Consider the following 18,123-nt stretch of genomic DNA (forward strand, 5'->3'; position numbering starts at 1 on the left):
GAGGTAGGTACAATTACAATGTTTAAAAGGAATTGTATAGTACATGGATAAGGAAGATTTAAGGATATGGGCAAAATGCAGGCATCCACTTAGGTAGGCATCTTGATGGCATGGACAAGTTGGCCCATGCTGCACAACTCCATGAATCTACAGATACTTGCCTGGATTATCAACTGCCTCCTGCATGCATCATGCACTATTTTTCTCTGCATTCTTCACTTTTAAGAACAATGTAAGATTAAAGTTAAAAATATAAGGAAAAGGATATATTTAATTTATATTCATAAGAAAATTGAATGCTTGGGAGCTGACCATTCAAGGTTCCATTTTAATATCGCAGAATACTATGATAAATTAGAATTTGCTATTTCCTGGTAATTAAAGGTGTTGTTGTAATGGCCCTTCTCCCTCTTATCCCATGTGTCTACAAGGCAGAAACACTCCTTGTTGTAAAGTAGTGCAGATATCTGTTGTTCATTACTTGTACAGTGCCTATAAAAGTATTCAACATCCTCCCCCCCCCCAAAGAAGATTTCATGTTTTATTGTTTTACAATACTGAATCACAGTGGATTTAATTTGGCTTTTTTGACACTGATCAACAGAAAAAAGACTTTCTCATGTCAAAGTGAAAGCAGATCTCTACAAAGTGATCTAAATTAGGTACAAATATAAAACACAAAATAATTGATAGCGTAAGTATTCACTCCCTTCAAGTCACTATTAGTAGATGCACCTTTGGCAGCAATTACAGCCTCGAGTCTGTGTGGATAGGTCTCTTATCAGCTTTGCACATCTGAACAAAACTGCTCAAGCTCTGTCAGATTGTATGGGGCTCGTAAGTGAACATCCCTTTGGAGTCCAGCCACAAATTCTCAATTGGATTGAGTTCTGGACTCTGATTTAGCCACTCTAGGACATTAACTTTGTTGTTTTTAAACCATTCCTGTGCAGCTTTGGCTTTATGTTTGGGGTCATCGTCTTGCTGGGAAACAAATCTTCTCCCAAGTCACAGTTTTCCTGAAGACTGCATCAGACTTCCCTCCAGGATTTCCCTGTATTTTGCTGCATTAATTTTACCCTCTACCTTCACAAGCATTCCAGGCCCTGCTGCAGTGAAGCATCCCGTGTCCTGCTTCATGGTAAGGACGTGTGTTTATGATGATGTACTGTCTTTGGCTTTCACCAAACATAGTGTTCAGTCAAATGGCCAAAAAAGCTCAATTTTGTTTTCATCAGACCATAGAACCTTCTTCCAGCTGACTTCAGAGTCTCTCACGTCTTCTGGTAAACTCAAGCCAAGACTTCATGTGATTTTTTTTTCCCAACAGTGGTTTTCTCTTCGCTGCTCTCCCATAAAACTGCCACTGGTGAGGCACCCGGGAAACAGTTGTTGTACATGCGGTCTCTACTGTCTCAGTCACTGAAGCTTGTAATTCTTCCAGAGTTATTATTGGTCTCTTGGTGGCCTCCCTCACTGGTTCCTTTATTGCACGGTCTCTCAGATTTTGAGGAAGACCTGCCCTAGGCAGATTTACAGCTGTGCCTTATTCTTTACATTTCTTGCTGACTGACTTAACTATACTCCAAGGGATATTCAATGACTTGGAGAATTTTCTGTATCTCTCAACTTGTGCTTCTCAATAACTATTTCGCAGAATTGGTTGGAGTGTCCTAAGTAATTGCGATCATTTTGAGTCTTTTTCTATTGATAGGTGTTAAAAATATCAAATTAAATCCACTGTGACTCAATGTTGTAAAACAAAAAAACATGAAAACTTCCAGGAGGGGTGAATATGTTTTATAGGCACTAAAGATGGGGCAGGAAGAGGGGGGGAGAGAGAAAGAGAGAGACAGAGAGAGGGGGGCAACGGGCGAGAGGGAAGGGGGGACGACAGAGGGGGAGGGGGCGTGACACGCGAGAGAGAGTGAGAGGGTGCGCGAGAGGGGGGAGCGAGAGAAGGGGAGAGAAGGAGACAGGTGAGAGAGGGTGCGCGAGGGGGAGAGAGAGGTGGGGCGAGAGGAGGCACGAGAAAGGGGGAGAGAGGGGATGCAACAGAGAGGGGGAGGGGATGGGTGAAAAAGGGGGGTGGATGGGCGGGAGAAGGGATGGGCACGAGAGCTGTGGGGGGACAGGAGGGAGAGGGGGCACGCGAGAGGGAGGGAGACACGAGAGAGATAGAGATATAGAGATATCACACGTTTTGATAAACTACACTATTGAACCAACCAGCATGAATTTTAATGCATACAGATTTGTGTTAAATTGCACATACCTGGGCACATTCACATCCTCAGTAGGAGCAATGCCTGGTTGTGGAGGTCGACAGAGACTCTCCTCTTGAGGAAACAAGCGCTGTTTTTCTAGGACCAATGGATTCATTGACCTTCCATTTCCAGAGCTAGGGATCAGCCCTCGCAGGCCAGACCGCTCCTGCAAATTTAAAGAACTTTTAGTACTTAAATTGCAAATATTAAAAACCTCACTCCTTACTACAATTTTTGAAAACGCCATTCAAAAAGGTAGATTGGGACCTAGTTAACATCTGCTCTTCAATCAACATCTCAAAATCGTCACTGCACTTCCAAATAATTTCCAGCATCCAAAGTGCTTTGGAACATCAGAGATATAATTTGCCATATAAATATCAAGCTCACTTCCTGTAATGTTTACTTTCAAATCGTCTTTGAGCTTGAGCCACCCAGTAAATTTAATACCAGTCAACAGGAATAGTGCATTTATTCATTCTGGAGATTAAGTGTATCAAGCACATACAGATCGACAAAGTTAGGGACAAAAAGTATGAATAAGAACTTATGCTAACCATTTCTATACAAGAAAGATTCAACCCTTCCTAATCATACCAGCTGATGAGAAGATCTACTTTTATTTGGAAACCTGTTTAAAATATCAGATACCCAGCATCCATAGGTACCTGAGAGACGGGGTATGGAGGTGGTGCTCTTGCCTGTAGCTCATGGGGCTGAATTGAATTTTCTTTTGACCAACTGGCTGCAGTAGTGCCACTACCACACACAGCCGCCTGCTCTTTCTCCTGTCGTAAGTTATTCCGTTGAATTTGCTGACGTATCAACAGCTGACGCAACCTCTGACGCTGAAAACAAATGAAAAGTAATTGAATTTCAAAGTTCCTTCTTTCACACAAGACTAGTAAACAGTTCCATTACCAAGGGTTGAAACTCCAGCAATAATATCATTTGTTTGTTAGCTTTCAGGTTACAAAAGTCAGATCTAAGATTGGTCAATGTTCCAAATCAGTTGGTTGAATCTCTTTGGTCTACACATTACTTCAGAGTACACTGAGAATTTTGCAAATAACGATCCAACATAATTTGCATAATTATGTAGCTTCCCTTCTCTTTCATTGGGGAAGGATTCATCTATGTATTGCTGTTTGTTACCCCAGGACTTCTCAAAGCAATTTACAGCTAATGAACTTTTACTTAACAAGTGTCGTCCCTGCTATATTGTTGAAAGATAGACAGCTAAGTTTTGCACAGCATGCTCACAACAGTCATGCAATAATGACCAGATAATCTCGTTGACAGATAATTTATTGACCCAAAACTGAGGCTACGTCCACACTAGACCGGATAAATTCGTAACCGAAGCTTTTTCTCTTCGTTTTGACTCTCCATCCACACTGAAATGGCGTTTTCCTCCCCTGAAAACGGAGCTTTTCTAAAACGCCCTCCAGAGTGTGTAAATTTGAAAACGCTGATTGGGCAAAGTAATGTGGATGGGGTAACCGGAGATTTTTAAAAACACTGTCATGGCATGCCAGAACAACCTAACAATTTCAGAACAAACGACAATGAGACTGAAGCCAGAAGAGTTAGAAATGTACTTGCCAAATACTTTGACCCATAACTTACTGAATAAATAAGTATACTCACTTTGCCCTGTTTTCTGTCCTTGCTCGTATGAAGGTGGTTTACCTATTTATGAAAGTACTTCTCTGACAATAGATGTGTAACAGCCTAATGTAACATTGTATGGAAATACAAGATAACACTGATGCAGACATGTTTTATACATTTAACAAGGTGCTTTATTAATGCAACAGAGTTAGTCAGTTTTTCAATGTTCGTCATCAGCCGGGTCATACTGTCCGTGAACTCCCTGTCGGTTGCCTCCATACGCTCCAGTATTTTTTTTACTTTTAAGTCCTCCTGCACGAGGGCCAACAGCTGTCTGTCGTTTAAGTTTTTTCTAGTCTGTAACTGCACAAACACGCACGTTCACGGCGAGATTCGACACCAAACATGTCACTTGTTTTCTGTAGATGTGTCCTGCGCATGCCCAAGAGGAGATTCGTCCAAATACCCATTTTAATGTGGACGGAGGTATTTTCAAAAACGCTTGGTGTGGATGCCTATCGTTTTTACGCGAAACCAGTGTTTTCAAAATTATCCTGTCTAGTGTGGACGTAGCCTGAGATCTTGCCTGTTCTGCTTCAAAATAGTGCCATAAGTTCTTTTAAATCCACCAGAAGGGGCAGAAAAAGGCTCACTTTAATATTTTATTTAAAAATACACCAGCTCAAATGGTGTAGCAATTCTCTCCTACTGGGAATGAACTTGTTACCCAGCATGCAACAGTAACACTCCTAACCGGCCTTATAATATTTAAAATTTTATACTTTGTCATCTACTGGAATAACATCAGTTAAAACTTAAAATACCATGATAGTGAAGTACATGCACCCACAAACTTACTCAAGTAATACATTTTATTACCTGTCTCTGTTTCTCAAGTTCTGTCTGACTCAAATTTCCAGTTTGTGCTCCCCTGTTGAATGGAAGCTCACTTAACTCTCTGCTGGGAGATGCTGGTGTGTGGATCTGTGTGGAAGTCTCACTGCTTCTCTCTGATGGAGATGAATCGCTTACTGATCGATTATTAGAAGTCTGGTATGGGCAATCTTGTTGTAAAGGTAGTGTGTCTTGCTTGATCAACGATGGCCTTAAAGGCATATTGGTGAAAGCCTCATCTCTTGTTACAGCTACTGCATCTGGAGGTCCTGATTGATTACTAGCACTGAGTTGAGAGCAATGAGCATCAGCTACGTTGAGCTGATTCCCCAGTAGATGACTTGATGGAAAATTATTTGTTCGAGGCATCTGAGATACTGATGGTTGAGAATGGGATTCTTTAACCATATCTCCTGGTGATGAAGTGAAAGGAAATTGACTTTGTGGTTGACCAGTGGCAAATGTCTTGGCACATGACTCAAAACTGAGAGGCCTTGGAGATTGAGGTTGTATTACATAAGCTGCTTTTGGATGTGGGTCATTGTGCTGAGAAAACATTGCTGAATGTTGAATGCTGCCACTGGGTTGCCCATGAGGCACTGGCGACGATTTAAATCCAGTGTCAACCATTTGGGATCTTTGTGGTTTGTGAAGCTGAGCATAAGGATCTCTTGAAGGTGGCCTTGAGTAAGGGTCTGGTGATTGGAATCTAGAAGCAATGGGAGATTGAGGAAATGCCTCATTGGAATGTGGCCTGGGTGTCAATGGTGAACTGCATTGAGATTGTGGACTCATTGGTACCCTGGACAGAGAATCAGCAGGAAGTGATTTAGGAGGTAATGGAGAGCAGCTCTCACTAGAAGATGGTCTCGGTGTTAAGGAAGATTGATGATATGGATCAGAAAATGGTGTGGAAGGAGACTGGCGGTACAAATCAGTTTGAGCCTGTGGTGAGACACCCTGAGACTGAGGGTGTAGTTCCTGAGAACGCTGAGTAGGCATTGTAGGCGTTTGGTCCACATATGATGTTCTGGGAGTTAAAGGTGCTTTGAAGATATCTCTATCCCTCCCATCTGAAAGTGACCGTACATTCATATTTGGATCCAACATTGCAGCTCTGTAAAGGGAAGCCAAGGAATTTGTACTTAAATCTTGTCTCATAACTCCTGCAAACTGTTCATTTCTTGGATGCTGTGCTCCAATTTCCGTATCAGGAAGTCGCCTTATCTGGTCTCCAGTTGGCGATGGCAGCGTTAAAGCTTCCAGTGGTTTTGTGTAACAGTCTGTTGACTGTGATGATCGAAACCCTGGACTTCCTAAAGGTTGGTCAATGGTATGGGTATCATGTGATTCACCAAGCACTCTAGATCGGAGGAATGGGTCTGGGGCTACCGGATGTTGCTGATGTGACAACCCTGGTGTGGCAGCATGCAGCTCTGAAGAGGCAAGCAGCTGTGGTCGGCCTGGAACAACAGGGCGAGGTACACTTGACTGGTCATGAGAGCTGTTCCATGCCGGTGCTTGACTTGGATTACTGGAAGACTTTACATTGGGTTCCTGAGGATACGATGTTAGCGAATGCCCAAAAGGATCTTGGGCCACAACTCCAGTCGGAGACTGCAAATGCAGTTTTGGGAACAAGTCACTGCTGGAGTCCTTTGGGGATGGGCTTGTTGCCTGCAGCTTGACAAATTCATTAGTCGAGGTAGTAAATGATTTATTACCATGTAATGAAGCATTCTGGCCTAAACTGTCAATCCTCATTTCTGCTGGGGAGCCAGAATTCCCCACAACTAATGTTGCTGGAATAAGACTGGTCACTGCAGGACTCTGAGTCACGGAATGTGGATGACGGGGTGGCTTACGATCCTGCTTTACCTCTTGTCTCTCAATTTTCGGCTGCTTGGTACCTTGCATATCAACCTGCTGTGAAAACAAAGGAGAACAGGTCATATTTTAACACCATAAATCAGCGAGTTGTTAAACACCATAAATCGGCAAGTCGTTTTGTTATGTCTCCCCTCTCGCTGTGAAACAGGGACACCTCTTTTTCCTTTATTAGGGAGAGAGAGAGAACCTGTGGTATGTCAAATTACCAGGTGAACGAGTAGTCTTTGGAGTACTGCAAATCTGTGCTTTGCTGCACGCTTGAGTGCTCGATGGAGGGTGCAGATTTTTTTTTGCTGGGCGGGGGAGTGAGGCATCACTTTGCTGCTGCTTGTGCATGAGAGAGGGGAGCAGATGGAGCTTTGGGATCGAACATTTAACTGTCATTCATTCTTTGGGGCACTCCTCTGTTCTCGTGGACGTTTGCAAAGAAAAAGAATTTCAGGATGTAAATTGTATACATTTCTCTGACATTAAATTGAACCTGTTGAACCTTTATGTAAGAAAAAAAAATGGAGAGCACACTTCATGAACTGTTGAATAAAGGAATTTTTAGTGAAATGAAAAAAGCCCAAGGCCACAAGCTAAGTATTTCAATAATATCCATTTATTTACCTTCTGTGCTTTGTTGATTCGTTGAGCTGCCCTGTTGTCTTTGGCCTTTTGCTGAAAAGCAAAATAGGTTCTGAATTAATTACAACATAGTATTTTGAGGATATGAAAAATATTTATAAAATGAAACCTGTGTGGAAAAGGTATCTTGCAGTTCATACCAGCCATAGGATTCTGATCTGTGCAATGAAAATGTCAATGCCAATGACAATTGGTCTCTAAAATTATGCATGGCAATAACTAAATTTCCAATCCAACCAATCAAGGTTATGACCCAACAAATCAAGGACAATTGCCACACTTTCAAGTCTTCCTTTAAATAAAATGCCCATTGAATATTCAATGTAACAACACATTTTATTTCAATACAGATTTTTTTAAACTACATTTCTTGCAAGGAATCCGATTCCTATAAAATAACAACTACTTTGTTTTATCAAAGCAGTTTTCAGTGCCAGTGTAGTAAATCTGTATAAAAAATTATCAATGCACTGATAAAAATGAGATTAGGTAATGGATAAAGCTAGTTATGAAATGTATATTCTAATTTTGATGGAATTTCAAACCAAATTGGCAGAGGAGCTGGCTTGTTACTATGGTAATAACAGAGTATCTTGAAGCTCATGTTGAGACAGCGAAATTCCCAAGTAATGTGACTTGCTGATGAGATCACTTAGTGAATGAGGTCTTTATATAACTATTGGAAGCAAACAATTCCACAATCCTCTGATTGGCTCAGTACCAATAACAAGGATACTCAATTACGGGTTTAGCGGAAAATGAAGATCATACTTTGCAGTAGTTTGTTGAGCTGCAACAGGAAAAAATGGGGGGGGGGAAATGGGTCAACACAAAATGGACTATCACAGAAATCAGACCGTCTATTCCAGCCATAAGATACCCATCAACATTAATCCCATTTATCAGTACTTGGTCCATAGTTTACGATGTCTCAGTGATCCAACTGCTAACCCTGATACCCCAACCACCTGCCTTTACCACCCATCAGGAAATGCTTTGTAGACTGCATCTGGATGATAAGGTTCTCTCAAGATTCCCCTCTTAACTTTCACCTCAATTAAACCTATGTCCTCTGGTGTTAAAGACATCACTGCCATGGGGAAAACTTCCTTATCAACTACCCAATCTAGGCCTTTCATAATTTTGCACACTTAAATCAGGTCTACCATCAGCCTCTTCGGCTCCAAGGAAAACAAACCTAGCCTATCCCATCTCTCTCCTTATCTGAAATATTCTTCCCCAGTCAACATCTGAATGAACCTCCTTTGTACTTTCTCAAGTGCGATCACAATCTACAATGACTGGAACTGCACACAATAATACCCATGTAACCAGTACAGCACGGAAACAGGCCATCTCGACCCTTCTAGTCCGTGCCGAACGCTTACTCTCATTTTAGCAGTGGCCTAACGAATGTTTTATAATATTGTTGCACTTATATTCTATGCCCAAATGAGGTACTGTCTCATTGGAACAGAAGAAAACTAATAGGTTGAAGTTAGGTCTTGTAAACAGGATTCAATTATTTACTGAACCCTGGAAAAACACAGGAAACTGGGATCACAGGGAAACCATGATAACACTTGCCATGGAAGATGCTGAGTCTGTGACTCTGAGAACAAACAGAAGCCACAAGTCTGGCTGAGACTGGTCAATGATAGTCTTCACATGTAGTATACTATGCAAAGTAAGAGCAGGGTGACTCTAGTTGTGTGTGAATTTGACAGAACAAAAATTCCTTTTGAGAGACACATAACATGCCTCTATTTGTCAAGCCATAACCTGTAGCCTCTGACAGCCCTCCACTCTATCCACAACACCCTCAACCTTTGTGTCATCAGCAAACTTACTAACCCATCCCTCCACTTCCTCATCCAGGTCATTTATAAACATCACAAAGAGAAGGTGGTCTCAGAACAGATCCCTGAGGCACACCACTGGTCACTGACCTCCAAGCAGAATATGACGCATCTGCAACCACTCTCTGGCTTCTGTGGGCAAGCCAGTTCTGGATCCACAAAGCAAAGTCTCCTTGGATCCCATGCCTCCTTACTTTCTCAATAAGCCTTGCATACGGTGCCTTATCAAATGCCTTGCTGAACTTCATATACACTACATCTATTGCTCTACCATCATCAATGTGTTTAGTCACATCCTCAAAAAATTCAATCAGGCTTGTAAGGCACGACCTGCCTTTGACAAAGTCATGCTGCCTGTTCCTGATCAATTTTTTGCCTCTCCGAATGTTCATAAATCCTGCCTCTCAGGATCTTCTCCATCAACTTACCAATTTTTAAGAGCATTTTTTTTTTGGTTTTTTTTTAAACAGCAGAACAACATTGCCTATCCTCCAATCCTCTGGTACCTTCTCTGTCACTAAGGATGATTTAAATATGTTTGCTGGGGCCCCTGCAATTTCTGCACTTGCCACCGACAGTGTCTGAGGGAACACCTTGTCAATCCCTGAGGATTTATCCACCCTAATTTGCCTCACGACAGCAAACACCTCCTCCTCCTCTCTAATCGATATAGGGTCAAAGTAGTTGATCCTTCTTTGCCTCACCTCTACAGACACTGTGTCCATCTTCTAAGTAAATACAGATGCAAAAAAAATTTTAAGATCTCCTCCATCTCTTTTGGCTCCACACATGGATTACCATTCTGATCTTCCAGAGGACCAACTTTGTCCCTTACAACCTTTTGCTTCTTATCTGTAGAATCCCTTAGGATTCTCCTTCATCTTGTCTGTTAGAATGGCTTCTTTTAGTCTTTCTGATTTCTTTCCTAAATGTTCTCTTGCATTTCTTATTCCATAAGCACCTCAGTTGATTCTACTTGCCTATACCTGATACACACCTGCTTTCTTTTCCCCCTTAACCAGGGCCTCAATATCTCTTTATCTCTTGAAAACCAAAGTTCTCTTTACATTTTATTTTGACAGGCACATTCAAGCTTCCTTTGCTCGAAATATTACTCTTGAAGGCATCCCATTTACCAAGTACACCTTTGCCAGAAAATAGCCCGTCCCAATCCACACTTGCCAGATCATTTCTGATACCATCAAAATCTGCCTTTCTCCAATTTAGAACCTCAACTCATTGATCAGACCCCACCTTTTTCCATACTTACTTTGAACCTAATGGCACTGTGGTCACTAGATGCAAGCATTCACCTACACAAACTACTATCACCTACCCTGTCTCATTCCCTAATAGCAGATTAATTATTACACACTCTCTCATTGAGATATTCTATGTACTGAGTAAGGAAACTTTCCTGAATAGATTTCAAGTCAAGTCACTTTTTATTGTCATTTCCACCATAACTGCTGGTACAGTACACAGTAAAAGTGAGACAACGTTTTTTCAGGACCATGACACAGTACAAAAACTAGACTGAACAACGTAAAAAACAACACAGAAAAAAAACTACACTAGACTACAGACCTACCCAGTACTGCATAAAGTGCACAAAACAGTGCAGGCATTACAATAAATAATAAACAAGACAATAGGGCAGTAAGGTGTCAGTCCAGGCTCTGGGTATCGAGGAGTCTGATAGCTTGGGGGAAGAAACTGTTACATAGTCTGGTTGTGAGAGCCCGAATGCTTCGGTGCCTTTTCCCAGATGGCAGGAGGGAGAAGAGTTTGTATGAGGGGTGCATGGGTCCTTCATAATGCTGTTTGCTTTGCGGATGCAGCGTGTATTGTAAATGTCCATAATGGCGGAAAGAGAGACCCCGATGATCTTCTCAGCTGACCTCACTATCCGCTGCAGGGTCTTGCGATCCGAGGTGGTGCAATTTCTGAACCAGGCAGTGATGCAGCTGCTCAGGATACTCTCAATACAACCCCTGTAGAATGTGATGAGGATGGGGGGTGGGAGATGGACTTTCCTCAGGCTTCGCAGAAAGTAGAGACGCTGTTGGGCCTTCTTTGCTATGGAGCTGGTGTTGAGGGACCAGGTGAGATTCTCCGCCAGGTGAAAACCAAGAAATTTTGTGCTCTTAACAATCTCTACCGAGGAGCCGTCAATGTTCAGTGGGGAGTGATCGCTCTGTGCCCTCCTGAAGTCAACAACCATCTCTTTTGTTTTGTTCACATTCAGAGACAGATTGTTGGCTTTGACAAACTCTATCCCATCTAGTCCTTTTACAGTATGGGATTCCCAGTCAATGTGGCAAATTAAGATCACCTGCTATAACAACCTTATGTTCCTTGCTACAGTCTGCAATCTCTCTACAAATTTGTTCCTCTAAATCTCTCTGTCTGTTGGGTGGTCTGCCAAACAGCCTGATTAATATGGTCATACCTTTCTTATTACTCGGTTCCACCCATAAAGCTTCACTAGATGAGTTCTTCAGTCTGTCCTGACTGAGCACTGCTGTGAAATTTTCCCTGACTAGTAACACCTCTACTCCTCTAATCTTCCCACTCTGTTGCTTCTAAAACAATAGAACCTCTGAATTACGATGTTGTGGCCTTTATGGAGATTTGTCTGGCACAGGAGCGCCTGCTTGATGTTTCAGGGCTTAAACGTTGTTAGAAGGAACAGGGAAGGAGGGAAAAGGCAGGAGTGGGGACACCTACTGAGTCTACTGTGTAGATAAAAGTCAGAAATAGGACGGGTGCACCACTCTGTTAGGAGCTTTATACGAGCACCAAAAATTGCCACTGGGAAACAGAGCAGATGGGTAGGCATAATACTTTGGCAAGGTGCAAAATTAACAGGGTTGTCGTCATGGGAGACTTCAACTTCCCTAATACTGATTGACACTTCTTTAGTGCAAAAACTTTAGATGGGCCAGAATTTGTAAGACGTGTCCAGGAAGGATTCCTGACACAGTATGTAGATAGGCCGACTGAAGGAGAGGCTATAATAGATCTAGCACTTGGCAACAAAACTGGTCAGGTGAGCATTTTAGAAACAGTTACCACAACTCCAGCTTTGAACAAGAATAGAAGAATACAATATGTTAAAGTATTTAAATAGGTTGAGTTAATTAAAATGGTACTAGGCAGGAACTAGGGAGCATAAATTAGGATCATGTTCTCAAGGAAATGTACAATGGAAAGGTGGGGGCTCTCTGGGACACTCGCATGGGGATCTGGATAAGTTTATCCCGTAAGATGGTAGGGTGAAGGAATCATGGTTTAAAAGGTGTAATATTCACTCAAGAGGAAGGAGGAAACATTCTTACGGTTTCAGAAGCAAAAATCAGACAGGACTCGAGTGTTATAAAGTAGCCAGGAAATAGCTTACAGAGGAACTTAGGAGAGAAGTAGAATTAAGGAAAACCCAAGGCATTCTATGCACATGTGAAGAACAGGAGGGTGACTAGAGTGAGGTTCAGACTGGTCAAGAATAATGGTGGGAAAATGAGCCTGAAGTGGAGGAGATAGGGGGAGATCCTCAGTGAAGACTTTGTCTCAGTGTTCTACAGGGAAAGGGAATTTGACTAATGAGATCAGTGTGGAATCAACCTATTATGCTGAAACACATCAAGGTTAAAAAAACAAGAAGCTTGGAGCTTCTTAAGAAAAGCATGAGGATAGATAGACGTCAATAGACAATAGGTGCAGAAGTAGACCATTCGGCCCTTCGAGCCTGCACCACCATTCTGAGATCATGGCTGATCATCTACTATCAATACCCGGTTCCTGCCTTGTCCCCATATCCCTTGATTCCCCTATCCATAAGATACCTATCTAGCTCCTTCTTGAAAGCATCCAGAGAATTGGCCTCCACTGCCTTCTGAGGCAGTGCATTCCAGACCCCCACAACTCTCTGGGAGAAGTTTTTCCTTAACTCTGTCCTAAATGACCTATAACTCTGTCCTAAATGACCTACCCCTTATTCTCAAACCATGCCCTCTGGTACTGGACTCTCCCAGCATCTGGAACATATTTCCTGCCTCTATCTTGTCCAATCCCTTAATAATCTTATATGTTGCAATCAGATCCCCTCTCAATCTCCTTAATTCTAGCGTGTACAAGCCCAGTCTCTCTAACCTCTCTGCATAAGACAGTCCGGACATCCCAGGAATTAACCTTGTGAATCTACGCTGCACTTCCTCTACAGCCAGGATGTCCTTCCTTAACCCTGGAGACCAAAACTGTACACAATACTCCAGGTGTGGTCTCACCAGGGCCCTGTACAAATGCAAAAGGATTTCCTTGCTCTTGTATTCAATTCCCTTTGTAATAAAGGCCAACATTCCATTAGCCTTCTTCACTGCCTGCTGCACTTGCTCATTCACCTTCAGTGACTAAAGAACAAGGACTCCTAGATCTCTTTGTATTTCTCCCTTACCTAACTCTACACCATTCAGATAATAATCTGCCTTCCTGTTCTTACTCCCAAAGTGGATAACCTCACACTTATTCACATTAAACGTCATCTGTCAAGTATCTGCCCACTCACCCAACCTATCCAAGTCACCCTGAATTCTCCTAACATCCTCATCACATGTCACACTGCCACCCAGCTTAGTATCATCAGCAAACTTGCTGATGTTATTCTCAACGCCTTCATCTAAATCGTTGATGTAAATCGTAAACAGCTGTGGCCCCAATACCGAGCCCTGTGGCACCCCACTAGTCACCACCTGCCATTCCGAGAAACACCCATTCACCGCTACCCTTTGCTTTCCATCTGCCAACCAGTTTTCTATTCATGTCAATATCTTCCCCCCAATGCCATGAGCTCTAATTTTACCCACCAATCTCCTATGTGGGACCTTATCAAATGCCTTCTGAAAATCGAGGTACACTACATCCACTGGATTTCCCTTGTCTAACTTCCTGGTTACATCCTCAAAAAACTCCAATAGATTAGTCAAGCATGATTTGCCCTTGGTAAATCCATGCTGGCTCAGCCCAATCCTATCACTGCTATCTAGATATGCCACTATTTCATCTTTAATAATGGACTCTAGCATCTTCCCCACCACCGATGTCAGGCTGACAGGTCGATAGTTCTCTGTTTTCTCCCTCCCTCCTTTCTTAAAAAGTGGGATAACATTAGCCATTCTCCAATCCTCAGGAACTGATCCTGAATCTAAGGAACATTGGAAAATGATTACCAATGCATCCGCAATTTCCAGGGCCACCTCCTTTAGTACCCTAGGATGCAGACCATCTGGACCTGGGGATTTGTTAGCCCTCAGTCCCATCAGTCTACTCATCACCATTTCCTTCCTAATGTCAATCTGTTTCATTTCCTCTGTTACCCTATGTCCTTGGCCCATCCATACATCTGGGAGATTGCTTGTGTCTTCCCTAGTGAAGACAGATCTAAAGTACTTACTAAATTCTTCTGCCATTTCTCTATTCCCCATAACAATTTCACCCAATTCATTCTTCAAATTGTACCCAACATTGTTCTTAACTATCTTCTTTCTCTTCACGTACCTAAAAAAGCTTTTGCTATCCTGCTTTATATTCCTGGCTAGCTTGCATTCGTACCTCATTTTTTCTCCCCGTATTGCCTTTTTAGTTAAGTTCTGTTGTTCCTTAAAAATTTCCCAATCATCTGTCCTCCCACTCACCTTAGCTCTGTCATATTTCCTTTTTTTTAATGCTATGCAATCTCTGACTTCCTTTGTCAACCACTGTGGCCCCTTTCCCCCCTTTGAATCCTTCCTTCTCCGGAGGATGAACTGATTTTGCACCTTGTGCATTATTCCCAAGAATACCTGCCATTGCTGTTCCACTGTCTTTTCTGCTAGGATATCCGTCCATTTAACTTTGGCCAGCTCCTCCCTCATGGCTCCATAGTCTCCTTTGTTCAACTGCAACACTGACACCTCCGATCTGCCCTTATCCTTCTCAAATTGCAGATGAAAACTTATCATATTATGGTCACTACCTCCTAATGGCTCCTTTACTTCAAGATCGCTTATCAAATTCTGTTCATTACACAACACTAAATCCAGAATAGCCTTGTCCCTGGTCGGCTCTCGTACAAGCTGTTCCAAGAATGCATCCCGCTGGCACTCTACAAACTCCCTATCCTGGGGTCCAGCACCAACCTGATTCTCCCAGTTCACCTGCAAGTCCTGGGCCCTGGATAGGATAGACCCCAAGGTTACTATGGGAATCTAGAATAGAATGCTGGGGTGCTTTTACATCCTCCCTGGCCACCGGAGTAGTACCAGAATATTAGAGGGTGGCAAAAGTTGCTCTGCTGTTCAAGAAAGGTAACAGGGATAATCCTGTGCAATTATAACCAGTGAGTCTTCCATCAGTGATGAGCAAACTAATGGAGACGATTCTTAAGAGACAATATGTATGAGCATTTGGAGAAGCGCACTCTATTAGGGACAGTCAGCATGGCTTTGTGAAAGGGCAGGTCTTGCTTCAAGAATCAATTTTTTTTTGAGGTGGTAACAAAACAAAGAGTGGTGGACGTGGATTCAAAATTGGTTAGCCCACAGAAAGTAGAGAGTGGTAGTAGATGGAGTGTACCTTACTTGGAGGACGGTGACTTGTGTTTCACAAGGATCTGTTCTGGGATTCCTGCTCTTTGTGAATTTGTTGAATGACTTGGATGAGAAAGTAGAAGGGTGGGTTAGTAAGTGTACAGATTACATGAAGGTAGGTGGTGTTTTGGATAGTGTAGAAGGTTGTTGTAGGTTACAATGGCGTATAGACAGGATGCAGTGCTGGGCAGAGAAGTGACAGATGGAATTCAATCCGGAAAATTGTGAAGTGATGCATATTGGAAGATTGAACTTGAACGTAGGGTACAGGGTTAATGGCAGGATTCTTAGCAGAGTGTACGAACAGAGAGATCTTGGGGTCCATGTCCACAGATCCCTCAAAGCTCCCGTGCAAGTTGATAGGGTGGTTAAGAAGGCTCATGGTGCGTTGGGCTTCATTAATTGGAGGACTGAGTTTAAAAGCCATGAGGTACTGTTGCAACTTTACAAAACTCTGATTAGACCACATTTGGAGTATTATATTCAGTTCTAGTCACCTCATTATAGGAAGAATATGGAAGCTTTAGAGTGTACAGAGGAGATTTACCAGGATGCTGCCTGGATTAGAAAACAGGTCTTATGAAGATAGATTGAGCAAGGAGATTTTTCTCTTTGGAGCAAAGGAGGATGACAGGCAACTTGAAAGACGTGTATAAGATTATGAGAGGCACAGAGTGACAGGTCAGCCAGTACCTATTCCCCAGGTTGGCAACGGCCAATACCAGAGGACATCCATTTAAGGTATGTGGAGGAAAGTGTAGGAGAGATGTCAGAGGATTTTTTAAATTTTTTTTAAAAATACACAGAGTGGTAGGTCCCCAAAACGCACTGCCAGGAGTGGTGATAGAGGCTGGTACAACAGAGACATTTAAGAGACTCTGATAAGCAAATGAATATAAGCAAAGCAAGGTTATCAGATGTGTATGAGGGAAGGATTAGATTAATAGTGGAGGAGGTTTATACACAGTAGGTAGGCACAACATTAGGACAGAAAGACCCATACTGTGGTGTACTATTCCAAGTTCTCAAATTCATTTCAGAAAATGAACACAAAACCCCACTCTAGTTCCTAAAACAAAACCACCTGATGGAAATAAACTTCCTATGGTTGTCTTGTTCATTTGCCATGCAGAGTGATATACCCAAGTTTCTATCAGTTTGTACCAACAATTTTTACCATGATGAGATCTCAAGATTGTGTCAAGAGGTGATGAGCACTTACCAGAAATGGTGCTTTATCAGCTGCTGGGACCTTCCTCCAAATCTTAGTGATCTGTTTACAACGACTTGCCCAATCTGAAGAAATCATGAAAACAAAAATCAAGGAATTTCTACTTGCTTGAGATTACCAGCAATTATAAGTTAAATATTTTTATGTATTTTACAAATAAAACTGGTGTGAAAATCTTAACTAACCTTACAAAGAAAATTAAAAATCTACAAACACAGGAAGTCTAAAATAAAATAAACAGAGTACACTGGAAACAATTAGGGGTCAAGTGGCCTCTATGGAAACAGAAACATGCATAACATTTGTGGTTGTTGACCTTTGGTCAGAATATACAAAGGGATTTTCCCCCCACCTAAAATATTAAGTTTTTTGTTCAATTAATCTTAAACTGTAAACAGGAGATAGCATACCTGGGTAATCCTGCCTCAAGTTAGGGAAGTTGATATTTGCGTAGAGAACAGGTGATATGGTTGATAATTCTCCCAAAGCTTCATCTTTTTCCCATCTCAATATACTTCGCTGGTTATAGGAAAGTCCATCCCCTTCTCCCTCTGTAGGAGTGGTGGGGGTAGTTGGGGTGGTTGGAGTAGCTGGTGTAGCTGGAGTTGTCCATGGGCTCTGTTGCTCTCCACTATCCGGGCTGAAAGGGATACTCCTTTCCCTGTACATTAATGAAAAACATTATTATGTACAAAATACCTATAATGTGCCTTTCCAAAATAAACTTATTCTGCAAAAAAAAAAGGTTTGAGAATGACAGGTGTTAGGAGACTGAAGAACACATTTGTTTCCTGGATTTAGTAGCTGCCACTGATGTACAGTGGCATCAATGTAGCTTTGCACCAGTATCTGATAAAATAATTGCAACAAGCGATATGATACATCTTTAAGGTGGTAAAGAAGATTTTAGCAGTTATATGTTCAATCATAATTCTCAACTTATCACTCATATTGAGTTCCTGATAATGTTATGTTCTCAACAGATAACAGAATTAATGATTGACCACTATCTTTTTCGAGGAAGCTGAGATGCACAGGCCGTTTGGGGTAATGTAGCTCCAAAGTAACATCGGTTAAGAATGCCGAGTATCAAACTTATAACCTAATGATGGATT

The 18,123-nt window shown here is 42.1% G+C and overlaps 1 protein-coding gene across 14 annotated transcripts in view; it reads right to left on the reverse strand.

The window, feature by feature from the left end:
- Positions 1 to 18,123, reverse strand: part of kmt2d (lysine (K)-specific methyltransferase 2D) — a 235,339-nt gene that overhangs the window by 85,686 nt on the left and 131,530 nt on the right. For all 14 annotated transcript variants that reach the window (XM_073070993.1, XM_073070995.1, XM_073070992.1 and 11 more), the window contains 6 exons: positions 17,419 to 17,669; positions 17,000 to 17,073; positions 7,278 to 7,328; positions 4,761 to 6,701; positions 2,936 to 3,115; positions 2,276 to 2,433 (listed from right to left, as the gene is read on the reverse strand). In XM_073070993.1, coding sequence (XP_072927094.1) covers positions 2,276 to 2,433; positions 2,936 to 3,115; positions 4,761 to 6,701; positions 7,278 to 7,328; positions 17,000 to 17,073; positions 17,419 to 17,669 — 2,655 coding nt within the window. The remainder of the gene's footprint in view (positions 1 to 2,275; positions 2,434 to 2,935; positions 3,116 to 4,760; positions 6,702 to 7,277; positions 7,329 to 16,999; positions 17,074 to 17,418; positions 17,670 to 18,123) is intronic.

The sequence above is a fragment of the Hemitrygon akajei genome, chromosome 18, assembly GCF_048418815.1.
Source record: "Hemitrygon akajei chromosome 18, sHemAka1.3, whole genome shotgun sequence".
NCBI classification, from domain to species: Eukaryota; Metazoa; Chordata; class Chondrichthyes; order Myliobatiformes; family Dasyatidae; genus Hemitrygon; species Hemitrygon akajei.